This window comes from Penicillium citrinum (genome assembly GCF_028827155.1).
Source record: "Penicillium citrinum strain IBT 23319 chromosome Unknown utg000004l:1.0-2404223.0:1.0-2405248.0, whole genome shotgun sequence".
Classification (NCBI taxonomy): domain Eukaryota; kingdom Fungi; phylum Ascomycota; class Eurotiomycetes; order Eurotiales; family Aspergillaceae; genus Penicillium; species Penicillium citrinum.
Genome location: NW_026622689.1, coordinates 73,447 through 90,605, shown reverse-complemented (window position 1 = coordinate 90,605; position 17,159 = coordinate 73,447). Strand labels below are relative to the sequence as shown.

The following is a 17,159-nucleotide window of genomic DNA, read 5'->3' as shown; positions in this document are numbered from 1 at the left end:
ATGGGACAGGGTGGCGCGATGGCCATTGCGGATGCAGTGAGCATTGCTACCTTGCTACCTCTTGGCACTAAAATGCAAGATGTCCGGACAAGGCTTGCAATGTATAATCATTCTCGTCGACCAAGAGTCGATATGGTCCTCCATTACACCAGGTTAAATGGACGACGGGAAGATGATGAGAAGAACATTCGGATCACACGTGGGTTCTGATTTAAACCATATTTATAGTTCCTGTGGGCATTCCTGCTAACTGATTGTGACAGCGGCTGAAAGGATCGATTTCATGAAAATGTGCATTTCTCATAATGAGCTAAAGACATCTCAGGAATTGCTGGACCGTTGCAATATCCATAGCAGCTAGATCAATGCGTCATGTGGTCCGAATTACAATGCGAGAACGCACGAGATTAGCATGGTATTTCAATATGATATGTACAATCTATAGAATTCAATTCTCAGACTCCTTTTTCTTGTCGCTGGCAGCTTTTCATTTCATTACATGAATCACTGACTTCATCACTTTTCGGGTATCTGCACACTGACCCAGGTTATCAGGAACTTCCAGTCGATGAATAGTCAGACACGATTGAATTCCATATGCCCGTTTCTGAGATCATACAATGAGCCCGAGAGCCAAGTTAAAGTGGGGGTGAACGACCTTCTCCTCGGATCATGCAAGATGGAAATTGTTGACGTGGTATGTACAAATGTAGTAAAGTGGTGTGCAATTCGGAGAATCCCCGCAGAATTCCGGGAAGAAAAACAGCAAAAATCTTCTGATTGCCCGATAGCTATATTGGTTCTCTCTACACACATCTGGTGAAGCATCCCCAGTGCTTTAAAGTACGGTTGATCTCGTACCCTCATGAAGGTCTGGCCTCCCAAGACTCACATTTTGAAGAAGTCCGAACCTCGGTCACCGTACGAAAAGGTCGGGCGAGTTAGCGGCCGATGGAGACTCTCCACTTAGCATCCGTGTCACGGCAGCCTAGGATTGGTTACCAATATGTCGGGAGAGGGAGAGGGGAGGTTTAGGACAACGCCGATCTGGCGACTCGCCCGCCTCGGCATGGAATTTGAAAATGGACTGGGTGGATAAAACCCTGCTAGGAGATCAGGAGTTGACTGCGAGCGGCTGAGACAGAAAAGTGCTTGCTCACATATAGTATTTGATATCTTAATGTCGGGATTTGGTGGAAACAACGTTTGGGGATACAACAGTGGGGGATCTCAAACATGATACATCGCATGCAGATGGTTGCCCTTCCAGCAATCTGGTACAAGGATTTGATCCCTGCTCCGAGCCAGAGCTGACCGAGCGAGAGGTACCCTGTTTGTGCATGATGGTGGTATTTCATGTGTTTTGCTTCGGCGTGCAAAGAAAGATTCAACTACAGTAATTCAGTATTCATTAATGTGTACACACACGGAGTCCCCCAAGGCTAACTCGTGTCCTTTATCTTCTCCACCAGCACCGGAGTCTCGGGTCAGACGTGGGTTTCCACCTGCCATTCGATTGTTGACGAGCATGCAGGCCACCCATTTTTGTTAAAAAAAAATATACAAAAAATTCCCGAACACGAGAGATGCAGAAAATGGGAGTGGAGTCGGTAAGTCCCGGGGATTTTTGCAGGTCACAACACTCAAGTTGCAAATAGGCATTCAAATCGTAGTGTACACTCACTACATATTTAACATCATGGCCGTACGTCCAGGCCTTCAAAACCATAAGATGTGAATTCTTGGGAAGTGGGCCACTTGCTGATCCTGATGGTCATGGATGCATAGGCTCGACCGGCCGAAATGTTTCGTATTGTCAGAAGAAGAAAAATAGAAAAATAGAAAAAATATAGCGACAGTAGATTCAATGAATTCCTAGAAGATCCCTGTCGCCGCATGACCTTATTCTTGGAACCCACTTTTTCCATTCCCAGGCTCGCATCCCGACAGAGTGGTTGAATCTGGTGGGGACCGGAATGCTTTAACTTCGAAATAGCAGTACTCGTATGAATGAGATTCCCGGCAGTCTGGGTCGAAATCGCGTACATTTCCCTCGCGCGTTGTCCTGAATCTTGGAAGACAGCGCAGGGTGGCCCTGGCTGAGATGTTGGGGCCAATTTCCTTTCCTTCTTCTAGCTGATATCCCCCACCTTATTCCAGTGAATTTCGGTGGCTTTGGTCTTCATCGTTTATGATTCGATGCTCCGGTCGTTTTGGTTAAAATAATGGCGCATGCTGCAGATATTGCAGATATACAAGTCGATCCAGACGTCAGCGTAAGTACAATTTGTTTCGTGGAGTTCATGCGCAGAGCTAGAGGCGACTGACACATTAAGTTAGTCTTCTAGCGACTATGACAGTGTGCGAAGTGACTCGACCTCTTTATCGGAATCTATTTATTCGTATGTTTACGAAAATGGACGCACGTACCATGCCTATCGGTCCGGGTCCTATGTACGTACAGTGATCAGCATCCGCGTGCAGCTTGAGTTCCAGCCTGCTAACGAGTGAAATAGATTTTGCCCAATGACGAGAGAGAACAGGGTATGATTTCCCAGGTCATTCTCAAACTGCGAAACGATTAAAGCTAATGCATCGATTAGACAGACTAGATGTGCTGCATCACGTTTTCCGACTTGTCCAAAATGGCGAGTTGTGCCAAACGGAGCTCGAGCACCCGCAAAGGATACTTGATATCGGCACAGGAACAGGAATATGGGCCATAGAAGGCTTGTCATAGCTGTTGGATTCACCTCGAACAATTTGGACTGACTTTCTATAGTTGCGGACCAATTTCCAGGGGCAGAGGTCATTGGTGTAGATCTATCTCCAATTCAACCTGGGTGGTATGTTTAATCTTTGACAAGTCGCGGATGTCTTAATACTAAAGGACTCACAGGGTCCCACCAAATGTTCGCTTTCTTATTGAAGACGTCAATCAACCAGAATGGAGCTTTGGTGAAGGCTCGTTTGATTTTATTCATATTCGAAGCCTTTCTGGTTGTATAGACGACTGGCCTCAATTTCTCCGCAGATGCCACGAGTAAGTTGATCAAAAGCCTCAGCCACTTTTGGGGGATCAGATATTCTCGCTAAACCCATCGGGGCTGACCAGAATCTAGCCACCTTAAACCCGGAGGTCGTATTGAAGTGTCCGAATGCTACCCACGTCTAGCATGTGACGATGATTCTTGGCCACAAGACAGTCATTTACGCACTTGGGAGGTATGAGCAAATGTTTCGCTCTGCTTCATCCGAAAAAATAGCTGAAATTCTTGATAGATTGAGTTTTACCGAATAGCCGAAATCCAAGGTCGGATCTGGGATCTATCAAATCGAGTGAGAGATTTGTTAGAAGCAGCCAAATTCGAGGATATCGAGGAGATGGAAAGCCTTGTTCCAGTGGGAACCTGGCCAAAAGATCCGAAACTGAAGGAAATCGGTCGTTATTTTCGAGCACAGCTTTCCGATGGCGCGGTAGAGAGCTATTCTCTCGCCCTATTCACACGGTTTGGGAAATGGACATCTGCAGAGATGCAGGTCTTACTTGCTCGGTTAAGATCAGAGCTCCGAATGAACAAAATGCATGTATACGCTCGAATGTATGTCTTTTCCCTAATATTATCATAATCTTGTGGTCTGCCAAGCTAATTAGAATAGGGGTTTTTACACAGCTCGAAAAGCACTATGAGACGACCTCAACTTGAGACAGCAGATTTCCAGCAGTTATGAATAATGATAATGACCATAGACAGAATATACCAGCTTATTCAAGCATATTGAAGCCTCCAATATTTTTTTTTCTTCATTGTCCTTTCTCAACTCCAAATGTTCGTCTAATCGAAACATCATATGCCTCAGGCATCACGTGATGCCTCACGCCCTCATTCGCCTTTCAACCTCCTTTCTTTCTTGAATGTTTGTCTTTCAACCATTTCATTCCATGTTTCTACCACATCTGGATCTGGGGATTTATTTAATTTAAATAATGGGGAAATGGAGTCCATGACTCTGCGTCCCGAACCTCCTGACGGTTTTCGAATCAGGCGTAAGCCCGTCTCCAACCCCAATTTGCGGGAGGCTGCGGCTGCCGATCCCCCCATGCTCTCTAAATCGAATGCCACAGTCGTTGTCCCAGCCGCCATCTTATACAGATCTTTTTGGACCTGCGCAGCTGTCAGCTCCTTTGGAAACACCTCAAAGGCCTCGAACAGCCGGTGCGACATCTTCATCGACCTCAATATCAACGCAAGCACTGTCACAGCCTCAACCTCCCGTGCCTACTCCAATCCAGAAAGCATATGGGGAAGCCCGGCACTTCCTTGGCGGGTTAATCAACCATCCTTTTGAGTCGAATAAGCATTTCACCATCCTGCGCCATTCTCATGGATTAGTTTTCTACCGAGGCAATGCCACCTCGGTCGCGATATCTATCTTCTCCGATACCCCACTGCCGCTCGATCGTACCCTTTGGCTGCAGAACAAAGGATGGTCCGGAAAGACCGGAATGCGCACCAAAGCTTTGTTTAGACTAAATGATAGTTGGCTGGATGTCACACCGGGAATGCCCCTGCGAGCTGACCAGGTAAATACCGATGATGAACGAGCTTGGCAGCGCGATATCAAAAAGTTTCGCAAAAAGGCACCCCCGCGTCCAAGGGATAAACATCACCTCCGGGAGACCGCTGTGGTGCGAATTCCCTCAGAGGCCGGTGATGGATATTTTCAACTCGTGTTATGCCAGGGTGCAAAGAAAAAGGTACTGGGAAACAGTCCGGTCTTCCGCGTTCTATCGACCTCTGCCAACCCCCACTCCATCCGCGGTGCTAGTCTCACGACGTTGCCCCTTGAAGTTGGCGCAATGGTTGTCAGTTTATATGCGCAAACGGCTGCAAGAACTGCTGCCGCTCCCGCTTCTGCTGCGGTAGCTGCCAGAGTCGACCGATATCGTCCGGCCTGGTTTAAACAAGCCGCCGTTCAAAAGGCTTATTCCGCTAGTGGCGTTGAATCACGCGTCGCGGGGTTATTCACCTCATCCGTGGACCCTGGTCAATCTGTCGCATCTGGTGGGGGCATGTCGCCAATTACTGGCCAAGATGCGTCATTGCCTGTTGAGAATGGTCCACAGGAACCGTTTCCAATGACTTTCAAGGCTCGAGTACAGCTTGGTCCCTCACAAACGTCGAGCAATGCTGATGGAACTCCGAGATTGACCCTTACTAGTGTACCAGACTGGGTTTCGGAGCAGCTCCGTGGGTACTTTTTTGGTTGGGCAAAATTTGGCACGGATAAACAAAGTGATCCATCGTCGAGCACTTGGTCCCCTATAATTGTCGCAGTTCGGACCTTAGATCCCCTTCAAGCTGCTCGCGTCAACATGTCCCAAATCTCGAAACACATCGTGACGCTTCGTCTGCTTGACGAAGTTGATGAATCCTTAACATCTTCCAAGGTACAAATACGTCTCATGGGCTTTCTCAGAGTCGAAGTACCGCCACCAAAAGGCAGCACCAGTCAAGAACTTGCGGATGCACACGCTGCAGCAGCTGAAGCATCTATTCTTGCGGATGCTTACGATGCAGATGTTGTACAGAGCACTCTGGCCCATCCGGCATGGTCTCCCGAGACATGTAGTGCAGCTGAAGTCCAGAAACAAAGTTCAACTTGGGTGGAACGGACTATGGATGGATATTCGGCTATCCGAATCAAGGGTCAAAAGCTAGTTGAACAGGTTCCGTTGCATAAGCTGGGTGTTCGTTCAGCGACTGATGAATTGCGGGAGCGACAGGTGGCAGTCAGTGGATTCTATATCGTTCGATGATATCCCTTTGTATAAGTACTTTGTATTTTTAAATGAGTATCTGCGCCAATGTTGGCTGCTGCTCAGGTGAATTTCGAAGGTGAAGAGGCCCCAATGTATACGCCTCATGTATTACTCATTAGTCTAATAAATGATACTGACTCATAATCATAATCAATTCAGTGCCTATCTTAGATATGTCCCTTCAGATATTACCCTGTGATCATAATCTAAAAACTTCATGGCCCAACTGGAGGTTCTGACCCAGCCAAATTACACTGCCGAAAAAGTCGCACCTCATCCGGTTTGAAAGCCCCTACAACAGAATGCAACACGCCCCTGTTATTAAACAAGACAAGATCTCCATCCTCCCAGTCATGTGGATAGACATATTGAGGACTAATTGCAGGTCGCTGCAACTTGTAAACAATATCACGCACGCGCTCCAAGTCATCAATGACGGTTCCGTCTGCAAGATGGATTTTGTGGACTGCAGACGGATGAATCTGTAGTGACAATTTTCCAGTTTCTGGGTTTTTCCAACACATTGGGTAAACCATGATCTTCTCGGTGTCAATTGGTGGAAGCTCGGAGTCTGGCAGCTCTCGACCTTCCGAGTGCATGCCCAGCCCGGTGGAGCGAGATCTGGCGGAGCTCATCCAGATATACCTAGGTAGGTTGTTTTGTTAGGCGGGAATATGAAGCAAATTGAGAATCGAAATCAGGCACTTACGGATGAGGAGCATATTCGACCTTGCTTGTGCGTACAAACTCCTGGTCTTCTGGAGATAGCAGGTCGTACATGCGCTGGCCACTTACAAAGGCCGTTGTTCCGAGAGGTACGTCCATCGTTTCTTCGCTACCATCATCGTATAAAAGGGTTTGGCGGCGGCCCTTTGGAACATTTACTGCTAAAAGAGTTGTTACCTGTGGAGGATGTAGACCGTAAAGAGCAGCATCAATATGCCACCTGTAAAACCGGGTGAAGTCGTAGTCTTTTTCGTCTGGAACATGGTCTTTGTGAAATGTTCGGTGGTGCGGATGTTTTAATTGCACATTTTCCAGACCTTCGTATGAAGGGACAAACCCATTTCCAATGACCTGAACTTGGGGTTGATGTGGAACAGTTTTGAGATCTGGATGCAGAATACTCCGCTTTGCATCGATGGTCTTTCCGTGTCCGTAGCTTTCAGATACCGGGTCGAATCGCTTCGTGAGCTCGTATTGTGCCTTCGGTGATAGTTTATGCTGGTTCTTGAAGACCACTACATGGTGGTTATACAGTGCCTTGCGGATGGAGGCAAATTGCTCGTCTATAGCATATTAGCAGTGTGAACTTCGCATGTATCTTGAAACACCAGACCTGTCAAATTTTCAAGGTCAACTCCATCAATCTGAGCCCCAAAATCAATTTCCGACCCTATCGGAGGCTCTAACGGTCGCACGGTCGGTAAGGTAATTGTTGCGGTGGTGGACATGGCTGTTTGGGGCGTAGATCTCGGCAGGGATAGCCTTACTGGGACGAGACTTTTATAGTTCGGGCCCAAGTGTGCAGTTCGCGTAGTATAAGTCCTTCCGATATTTAGGCGTCCGAAGTTTCGAAGCCGAGATAGACACGGCCCGTGAGACATGCCAAATTTATAGGCGAGACTTAAAGGCATTCCAATGCCTTTAAGACTCAAGATTGAGTCGGCAACTTGGAACTTCACGGTCCTCAGCTGCGATGATTATCAAGTGCGGGTGAGTGCGGACGAGTGCGGAAATCTCGATAAGATCTGCGATTTTACAGCTAAAGAAGGGTTGGGACAATAATATTAGTGTGGTATATTATGGCATATGAATAGTTGACTTTGTATTGCGTCAAATTGAATGTGCTTGAGGAGTTTCAATACTGTTATCTCATGACCGGATTTCGCCACCATGACACAATGTTGCGGAACCAGATAGTTGCAACTTCAAGTATTGAACAATTTACATGAACAACGCCGATCATATCCCACTTCTACCAGAACTTCCACCATGGGCCTCGCGGTCGCTCTGGTTGTTCAGCTTCAAGAATTTCCTGGAGTCCAGTGTGCATATCAACCTCCTCCGGTCGCCAGGCCCAGGGATCTCTCCAGAATAAAGCCCGATGACCAAAATACAGAATTAAAAATGCCGGGATACCGATATAGGCAGTAAAAAAATTACTGACTGACCACTCGGATGGGAAAAACACGGTGAATCCATTTATCAAGACCATGAGAGCTGCACCTGAAACACCAAAGATCGCTCCATAAGGCTGGATCTTGGACTTGTACGGTTGCTCGATTCCCTGCGCTTGGACAGCTTTGCGGAATCGAAAGTACACAATCACACAGCATATCCATGAGATAAAACCAGAGGTATTGGTGAAATTGACGAACCAGTTAAACACGATCGAGCTCGAGTTCCCAACGGAGAGATAAGCCAGGCAAGAGAAACAAGCCGACACGGCGACGGCATAGTATGGCACACCCCAGCGATTGCAAGACTTGAAGATGCTCGGTGCATTTCCAGACATCGCAAGGGAATATAGAGAGCGAGAAGACATGTACAGGAAAGAGTTTCCAGCAGACCAAGCCGAAGTTAGAACTGCTGCGTTGACGATGTGGTCCAAGACAGGGATTCCCGCATTTTGGATTCCTACCACGAATGGAGATGAGTTAACAGTGCCATCGCCTTTGGTGAGCCGTGCTGCATCGGATGGACAGATTACACCAATCGCAAGCACACCGAAAAGGTAAAAGAAGACTAGTCGATAGATATAGCGTCGCGCCGCGCGTGGCACGTTACGGCGTGGATTTTCCATTTCACCACCACTGATGATAATGAGCTCAGGCGCGAAGATGAAAGCGATTGCGCTTGAGACTGTGCATTTTAGCAATCCAACGAAGCGTCCAGTATCACCATCCACGATATAAGTATTGAAGGATCCAGGATCTTTCCAATAATGAAATCCGAGACGCTGGCGGTTTGGACCACCACCCCAGAACAGGATAAAGGAAACCATCAGGAGCCCGATCAAAGTTATGATTTTGATACCGGAGAACCAAAACTCGGATTCGCCATAGAAACGGACTGGAAGGAAATTCAGGGCAATTATAACAACCATCATGATGGTAATCCACACAGCGATATTGATGGTACCATTGGTATCCCAGTATCCAATCACCAGCCCAGCAGCGGTACTATACAACATGATAGAGTCAGTGGACTGTATATCTATTTATTGGAAGAAACCAGGATGCCACACTGGTGTGGTTATGCTCACATCTCATAGGGGACCAGAATACCCAACGAATACCAATATAGGTATCCCATCGCAAACCCCATACTCCTAGAAACGTATCTGAACCCATGATAGCTCATTGTTCCACCATGAACAGGGAGATAGGCGCCGATTTCTGCGATGGCTGTGACAAGTGCGTAGACCATGGCCGAGATGAAAAGATAGCCTAGGAGCAATGAAGCAGGGCCGCCAGTGGCCAAAGATTGACCAGAAGATACGAAGAGACCTTTGGAGACCAGTCAGAATGTCAGACTTTTCCTCTGGTTGATATAATGCGTCCGACTTACCGGTGCCAATTGTTCCACCTAATGCCATGAGCTGTACATGGCGGTTTTTCAGACCACGCTGGGTTGTCGCGTATCGTTCATCCAGCAAATCCGCCTCGACTAGATTGCGCATCGATTTTCCTTTCTCTGTCATTGGGTTCACATCATACCCTGCGGGCGATGTCGCCGGTTCTATGGTCGCCATGTTGTTGAGTTCCCAGGTGCAGGTCTGCTCGAGCGTAGATTTTCTCTAGGGATGGGAATAGAGTCATTCTTAAATAATCAGCTGTTGCTCAGCCTACTACATGAGAAGCTGCGAGGGGCCTGTGATAAGCTAACCGAAGACGCTAAAGAGTCCGGGGTAAACACGAGACTCATCTTTTTTCTTTTTGGTTGGTGCATATAAGTGGAAACGAAAATCGTGACCCGTGGCAGCCAAGATAGGCCCAGTTGCAAGTATCTCCACAAGGTAAATTCGTTTAAAGTGCTCAAGATGTCTCCACATTACTAGTATCTTTGCTTCCCTATCGCGCGGACTTCTATTGCCAGTGATACTCCAGCTCATATACTCACACTTATCAGCGATGTTGATTTGGAAGACAAATCATGATCGTGTATCTCATTCGCAGCTTAATATTAGCGAACAGCCTTTTCCAGCCACACCGGCAGCTTTCCGGTAGACCGGGATATCGTATCTCGCCTTAGATCTCTGCGATTTTAAGACTGGCTACTTTGTATTTCAAGGTCAAGGGCCTTCGAAATAGTGAAACAACCGGACCGGTAGCCGGACCGGCAAAGATACAGTGCCCAGTCTTTTTAAATGCAATGCTAGTTTACTGAGTTTGCAAGCGATAAACTACTAAATTATCTTCGTCTTATCAGCGGGCAGTCAGCAGGGAATAATCGAAGCGACGGCCGCATTAGTTATGCTGATGGCGGCCGAAATAATCTGCGCTAGGTCAAAAAAGGAATAAGCCATTGGCCACAGTGAACGTAGCCAATTATAAACCGATCTTGTCGGTTATACGAGGTCGGGGCGCTGCCCAGACGGCATGGTTTTTACTTGCTCTAATGCGAGTGGACGGTCCAGGTTGTTTATCAGCCGAGGAGAACGGCTTCCCTGCCCAGACAGGAAAAAAAGGATCTAAGCTGTCTGAAACAATATTCAATACAAAGAAGAGCGGAAAAAATAAGCAACGAGCCAACAAAAAATTGAATTCAAAATAAAAATGGAAGTCATCAGGATGTTGTAAGGGCGTTGAGAACCAAAAACCCCAGCCTAGTGCAACATCTACACTTTTGGGTACTATTTCTGTGTAGTGCCGAATATCAGCATTCCTTTTATCAGGAGATGTGATGATTTAAATGTCATTTAATTGCTCATCTGAAGTAAATTTGACTAGGAGTCTTTTGATAAAAATCCATAAGAAAGCTTATATCCATAGCATCATTACCTTCTGCCACGTAAAACCTTGTATAATACACTGGTATAACCTTATCATATTGGGTCACTAATTTGAACAGAAAAATGTTGCTCTAGGGGAGTATTCTGGGTGAAGTAGATAAACTCAATTAGAATCAGCTAGTTTAACTTTACATTAAACAGGAGCTAAATGAAACCCGACACTTTTTCAAAAGTTTGAAAGTTTGTTCATGAAGGATGTAGGGAGTCACCGATGTAGTCAGGTAGGGAACGGAAGTAAACAGCTTGACTCAGGATATTTTGATCGCCGCACGACGTCGACTGCAGCATCCACAAACCCGACTGCGATGCAAGTAGTGGACTCGATTGCTGTGATCACGAATTGTACGCCAAGAACGCTGACAACAACCACCGTTATATGAGCAGCAACCTCCGCTAAGCTAACAGTATATCCGCTCAAATCTCCAGAGACTGTGTGGCCGAAGGTTTTCCTGCTGTTGTACTTTCTTCAGATACTCCTCGATAAGTAGACCGGATGACTTAGCTTTTTCACTATCTGTCACTCGCTGCAGATGGGTAATAAGATCGTTGCGTAAACAGCCGAGTTCTCGGATACATTCATCTATCTGCAACCTCTGTGTACCATCTGAAGGGACGGAAAGTAGCATAGGATTCCCCTCGATGTTGTCATAGTGGAAGAGCCGGGCGCCGAGATGCATCTCATGCTGGATAATTCGATGAAGCATCCGGACCTCATGCTTATGTTTTTTTATCCAGACGAGCTGGGGTTCTACTTCTTCTGTCCTTGATACATCTGTTGCTGGGCCTGCGAGGTAGCTGGAATGCCGAGTCAGACATGTCTGTTCTTGTTTGTTTGTCTGTCGAGTCAACAGTGACAGAAGCGATTTGATTGTAATGTTTTTTCAACTTTGGAAATTTCGAAATAACAGTATAGTTAAGTAGTAGGCACTATTCCGAGCGTAAGCGTGGAAGTTGAGGTGTGTTTCGGGGTTGAGAATCAAGAAGGAAGAAAAAAGAGAAGTCGATTGATGGAATATCAAAATGACAACCTTCTTACAAGAAGACATCATCACGACGAAAGACGCAGTCACCTAATTAGGACTAGTCCCGGGAGCTTAAAATTTCTACCAAAGCAGAGCCGCAAAATAAACGCAACATTTTTATACAATTTTGGGAGTTTATTAGTGTTGGTAGACCAGATATAAGGTTGATGAGATTAGATTTATCAGGCCATCACTAGCAAATCATCTTTTGTACACCCCAAGTCGAAAAGCTGAGACTTTCTGTGGAAAGGGCAATGCCAGAGCGAATCCCAGAATATACGTTAGTAGTAGTACTGACTACTACCTACTTAGTTAGTTACTCATTTACTGGTATAGAAAAGTGAAGTAAATATCTTGAATGGCTAGTAGTTCAGTTTATAATGGTATCCTGTATGCATAGAAATCAAAATGCTTTCATATGTCGGCTAGGAGCTATCTAGGCGTGGCCGTAGTGGTCTATGATCAAACGAGTCACTCGGTATGATTCAAGTGGAATTCAACTCCGATTATTCTGGAAAGATTCAATAGTATTAGTACTATACATTTCACGCTTCTGATCATACTCCGAATAGCAGCACGGGGAAATACTCTGCACAATTCTTGGCCATCGACTCCCCCGCGTGCGGATCCGATGACTCCGCATCCCCCGCACGGTACGACGGCAGATTGTGAGTATAAAACAGTAACAGTGACCATTGAATAAGGATAAAGCTACGAGATAAATTTTCAAGAAACATAGGTCAATGTTTTTACGCTAATAATCTCATCTTCGGCCCCGTTTATCTCATACCAGTACTATAATATACTACGCGACGTCTATCTAACAACAATGAAAGCCCTTGTCTACACGGAACACGGAAAGATCGAAGTTGTCGACCGCCCACGACCAACTCTCCAAAAACCAACTGACGCAGTAGTGCGTCTCATGCATGCTTCAATCTGCGGAACTGACCTGCACATCCTCAAAGGTGACGTGCCGACAGCGCAGCCGGGATTGACCCTTGGCCATGAAGGAGTAGGTGTGGTGGAGGAGCTGGGTTCAGCGGTGCACAACTTCCAAGTTGGTCAGCGTGTTCTGATTTCATGCATGACTTCTTGTGGCGCGTGCAAGTTCTGTCGAAGAGGGATTTCGGCTCATTGTCAAGATGGCGGATGGCAACTGGGACATCGCATTGACGGGACTCAGGCAGAGTACGTGAGAGTGCCACATGCACAGCTCTCTTTGCATCTTCTGCCAGAATCCATTGAACCACGCCTCGCAGTCGCCTTATCTGACGCGTTTCCTACGGGACTAGAGTGCGGCGTATTAAGTGCCAATGTGCAGCCGGGCGGAAGTGTTGTGATTATCGGTGCTGGGCCTGTTGGAATCGCCGCCCTTCTCACGGCGAAACTTTATACCCCGTCACTGGTTGTGATGGTCGATCGGGATGAAGCGAGACTCGCAACATCACGAGAGCTTGGAGCGCAGACTGTTCAGGCAGACCAATATGGGGCTTTGGAGCAGCTGCTAGCCCTGACCGATGGGCAAGGATATGACTCGGTTATCGAAGCAGTGGGAATTCCGGCGACATTTGAATTAACACAAGAGTTGGTCGCCGTTGGAGGGCGCATCGCAAACGTGGGAGTCCATGGTACAAAAGTGAATCTACATTTAGATCGACTTTGGGATCGAAATATCAGTAAGTCCGCTACTCTTTTTCGCCTTGGGGGATTGAAAGAAAACAAGAAGAAACCAGCGGGTTTCTTCTTTGGGACACTCTGCTGGGCGGTATTATCCTGCCTAATCAATTCAGCGGTGTATCTAAGGCGGTGAGGGACTGCTAGGAGAAAAGCCTCGCATCACGCAGTGAAGAAGAGCGTCGATTCAACTTGAAGACGTTGGGGAAGGTTGAGAAAAGATTGAAAATATTCGAATAATTGGCTGACCAACAGGTATCCACATGGCATTGGTCAATGCGACGACCACCGAAAGATTATTGCGGTTAGTTGAAGCTGGGAAATTGGATATTGACCGTTTAGTCACGCACAGTCAGTCATCCAAAGTATCATTAGTGCTGTACACTGACAAGATGAGGATGCTAATTGGATTGATTTCCTGTAGACTTTCCTTTCCATGAAGGCATTTCTGCCTATAATACCTTTCAGGCTGCAGCTCAACATGGAGCGTTAAAAGTGGCCATTGACTTTGTCTAACCTCCGCGTGCTGCCTACTATGTACATAACTAACTAGTAGTTACAGTATGTATGTCTGTAGACCTGGGAATATTTACTGTGCTGTTCTCCGTGATACAGTAGTCACTCAATCTATTATGTACTACGTACCTTGTCCCTGCGATCGACATTGACCTGCTTCATTCGGTGTCTTATTCCTCTTCTAAGCCGTGCCATTCCATGCGTGTCTTCCAACTATCTCCACTCAACCGGAGACTCTTCGGTATTTTACGGGATGGCCACGAGGCTAGCGTCGGCCCCCAAACAACGGAAGATAGAAGAGCCCGGAGGAATTGTACATACATAGTAGAAAGACACGAGAGAGAAAAGAGAATCAGGCCAAAACTGATTAACCTTGGTTGCAACCTCGCGTAACTAGTTAGACTTTACCAGAATTTACCAATTAAAACATCGCCGAGGTGTGGCGTATTGACATCATCGGTATTTGCAGAGAAGAACATCTAGATATTGAAGCTATGCATACTATACAGTGCTATAGACTGATGAGATACAGATAATGCCTCAAATATCTAAATAATCTCCCCCTATTCCCTGTCGACCTACAGATTTAACTTTTCGGGGCCATTCCGTAAATGATAAACCTGCTTGACTTGTAGCGTTGGCCGGGATGAAACGAATCCACTCAGCCCGTTTCTCGAAGCTGTGGGGCGTTGAGTTTCATTTTGTTGAATTTAATTGGATTGAAGCAAAAGTGGCTTGCATCTGTTCGAAATCGATCTCATTTTCTTTTTTCTTTTTTTTCCTTTTTTTTTTCGCGACTATCTCAAACTGCCCACTTCTACTTCTACTTTATTTTCGACAACCTCCACCTCTTTCGCCACTCTGATTGACATCTTCAACTATATACACTACATGTGCTGACTGATACTTTTTTCTTTCTTTTTTTTTTTTGAAATAACCTGAAGCTCTCATCATGGCTATCGCCGAAGCCATGCGCCGTTCTTCACGCGTCTCTGCTGTCGCGGAGACTGGAGGTGCCAATACAGACAATGCTGATCGAACTCTGGAGGATATGGGTTATGTCCCTGAACTTGCGCGTAATCGTTCAGTCTGGCAGGTTACTTTCATGTGCTTCATTCTCTCCTCTGTACCCTACGGTCTCTCCACGACTCTCTACTATCCTCTCGCCGCCGGTGGTCCCGCCAACATCATTTGGGGTTGGGTGGTCATTTCCTTCCTAATTCTTTGTGTCGCCATCTCTCTCGCCGAAATCACCTCCGTTTATCCTACTGCTGGAGGTGTCTATTACCAAACGTTTGTCTTGTCGCCTCTCTGGTGTCGTCGTGTTGCCTCGTGGATTTGTGGTTGGTCATATGTTGCGGGCAACATCACCATCACACTGGCTGTCAACTTTGGTACAACATTGTTATTCGTCGGTTGTCTCAATATCTTTGAAGATGCAAATGGCGTTGGTATTACCGAGAATTTCCAGGCTTATCAAACCTTTTTGATCTTCCTGGCTATTACCCTGTTGACTCACGCTATCTCTGCCTTCGGAAACAAGTGGTTAACTCACGTTGAGGTATGCATGCTTTCCTGGCTCCCTTGCATCGAGTTCTTGTACTAATAATATACAGACCTTCGCTATCTTCTGGACCATTGCCGGTATGATCTGCATCATTGTTTGTCTGCTGGTTATCGCCAAGGGAGGGCGCAACAAGGCTTCGTGGGTCTTTGGCAGCTTCGAGCCTAATGCCGGCTGGCCTGCTGGTTGGTCGTTCTTCATTGGTCTTTTGCAGGCTGCCTACGCTACCTCAGCCACTGGCATGATCATCAGTCTGTGTGAGGAAGTTCGTGAACCTGCCGTCATGGTTCCTAAGGCCATGGTTGGTACCATCGTGATCAACTTCATTGCTGGTCTGCTCTTCCTCATTCCTCTCTGCTTCGTCATGCCTGCCATCAGCGAGATTGTCAACGCTGATCAGCCCACTCCCGTCATCTTTAAGCATGCGATTGGCAACAATGCTGGTGCTTTCTGTCTGATGATCCCTTTACTGGTCCTCGGTATCATCTGCGGTGTTGGCTGTGTCACCGCCACCTCCCGCTGCACCTGGGCTTTCGCCCGTGACGGTGGTATCCCTGGTTCCGGCTGGTGGAAGGTTGTGAACAAGAAGTTGGATATCCCTTTCAACGCTCTTGTGCTTGGTATGATCGTTGAAATTGGTCTCGGTGCAATCTATTTCGGTTCCACCGCTGCCTACAACGCCTTCTCTGGTGTTGGAGTCATCTTCCTCACCATGAGTTATGCCTGCCCTATCGCTGTCTCTCTACTTTTCCGTCGTCGCGAGGATATCAAGAATGGCAGCTTTAACTTTGGCGTCATTGGCCTGATTGCCAACGTCTTCGCCCTTTGTATGTTCATACGCCTTTCCCCCAAATCCTAAGCTAACCATTCGCAGGCTGGAGTATTCTCGCCATCCCCCTCTTCTGCATGCCAACTCTGAAGGAGGTCACTCTGGATAGTATGAACTATGCCTCGGTTGTCTTCTTCGGAACTGTTGTCATTGCTGCCGTTTGGTACGGAATTTGGGGTTACAACAACTATCGTGGACCTCCTACTGACGCAGTGGACAATCACTCCATCTCCGACTCGATGTCTAACTCAACCCCCCGATGCAACTGAAGAGGTTGACAAGGTCAAGAGCCCATAATTGCACGTTGTGCCCCGTCATCTACTACCATCGCACCCATGCACCGCACCAAATGCGCCCTCTCACCACCGCAGCATTGCCACCGCAGCAACCCAGCACCCACGGCACCATCTATCCTCGCGCCTCACCTTTTCCCACGGCAGCATTCCGGATCCCCACGGACTTGAATTGATCCCGACCCCGCCATTGCGCTCTTAGGATTCCGACTTCCCCCCCGGTTCCATCTCTCGATCTCTCCCAGGCACCCACTCCCATGCACCCATACCCTGTTCGTCAACCAGATGCGCCATCGAAGCCCGATTGTCTAGGGTCGTAGCTTGAGGTAGCTCACGCGGAGTTCTAGATGTACATAAGCATAGCCATATACCTGTCACATATGCATTGATATTTAAACAGCACATGTACTACATTCG

General features: G+C 47.0%; 7 protein-coding genes across 7 annotated transcripts; 5 read left to right on the top strand and 2 right to left on the bottom strand.

Annotated features, from left to right (window-relative positions):
- Positions 1–361, top strand: N7469_004990 (FAD/NAD(P)-binding domain-containing protein; the record flags this gene model as incomplete). Its single annotated transcript, XM_056643910.1, has 2 exons — positions 1–199; positions 264–361. The coding sequence occupies 2 exons, from the start codon at positions 1–3 to the stop codon at positions 359–361; spliced, it is 297 nt and encodes a 98-aa protein (XP_056500724.1).
- A 1,864-nt stretch (positions 362–2,225) lies between these two features.
- Positions 2,226–3,691, top strand: N7469_004989 (class I SAM-dependent methyltransferase; the record flags this gene model as incomplete). The annotated part of the gene is made up of 9 exons (XM_056643909.1): positions 2,226–2,276; positions 2,341–2,454; positions 2,517–2,544; positions 2,604–2,729; positions 2,783–2,846; positions 2,900–3,043; positions 3,123–3,225; positions 3,283–3,602; positions 3,661–3,691. The coding sequence occupies 9 exons, from the start codon at positions 2,226–2,228 to the stop codon at positions 3,689–3,691; spliced, it is 981 nt and encodes a 326-aa protein (XP_056500723.1).
- A 305-nt stretch (positions 3,692–3,996) lies between these two features.
- N7469_004988 (LipA and NB-ARC domain protein) lies at positions 3,997–5,821 on the top strand (the record flags this gene model as incomplete). The annotated part of the gene is made up of 2 exons (XM_056643908.1): positions 3,997–4,056; positions 4,127–5,821. The coding sequence occupies 2 exons, from the start codon at positions 3,997–3,999 to the stop codon at positions 5,819–5,821; spliced, it is 1,755 nt and encodes a 584-aa protein (XP_056500722.1).
- A 218-nt stretch (positions 5,822–6,039) lies between these two features.
- On the bottom strand, positions 6,040–7,278 carry N7469_004987 (TauD/TfdA family dioxygenase; the record flags this gene model as incomplete). The annotated part of the gene is made up of 3 exons (XM_056643907.1): positions 6,040–6,469; positions 6,534–7,113; positions 7,164–7,278. 3 exons carry the CDS (start codon positions 7,276–7,278, stop codon positions 6,040–6,042), a joined length of 1,125 nt encoding a protein of 374 aa, XP_056500721.1.
- Positions 7,279–7,802: 524 nt separating this feature from the next.
- On the bottom strand, positions 7,803–9,581 carry N7469_004986 (proline permease PrnB; the record flags this gene model as incomplete). Its single annotated transcript, XM_056643906.1, has 3 exons — positions 7,803–9,009; positions 9,093–9,336; positions 9,398–9,581. 3 exons carry the CDS (start codon positions 9,579–9,581, stop codon positions 7,803–7,805), a joined length of 1,635 nt encoding a protein of 544 aa, XP_056500720.1.
- A 3,111-nt stretch (positions 9,582–12,692) lies between these two features.
- Positions 12,693–14,056, top strand: N7469_004985 (zinc-dependent alcohol dehydrogenase family protein; the record flags this gene model as incomplete). Its single annotated transcript, XM_056643905.1, has 3 exons — positions 12,693–13,542; positions 13,796–13,891; positions 13,965–14,056. The coding sequence occupies 3 exons, from the start codon at positions 12,693–12,695 to the stop codon at positions 14,054–14,056; spliced, it is 1,038 nt and encodes a 345-aa protein (XP_056500719.1).
- A 952-nt stretch (positions 14,057–15,008) lies between these two features.
- On the top strand, positions 15,009–16,718 carry N7469_004984 (uncharacterized protein; the record flags this gene model as incomplete). The annotated part of the gene is made up of 3 exons (XM_056643904.1): positions 15,009–15,617; positions 15,673–16,447; positions 16,495–16,718. 3 exons carry the CDS (start codon positions 15,009–15,011, stop codon positions 16,716–16,718), a joined length of 1,608 nt encoding a protein of 535 aa, XP_056500718.1.
- Between the last annotated feature and the right edge of the window lie 441 nt (positions 16,719–17,159).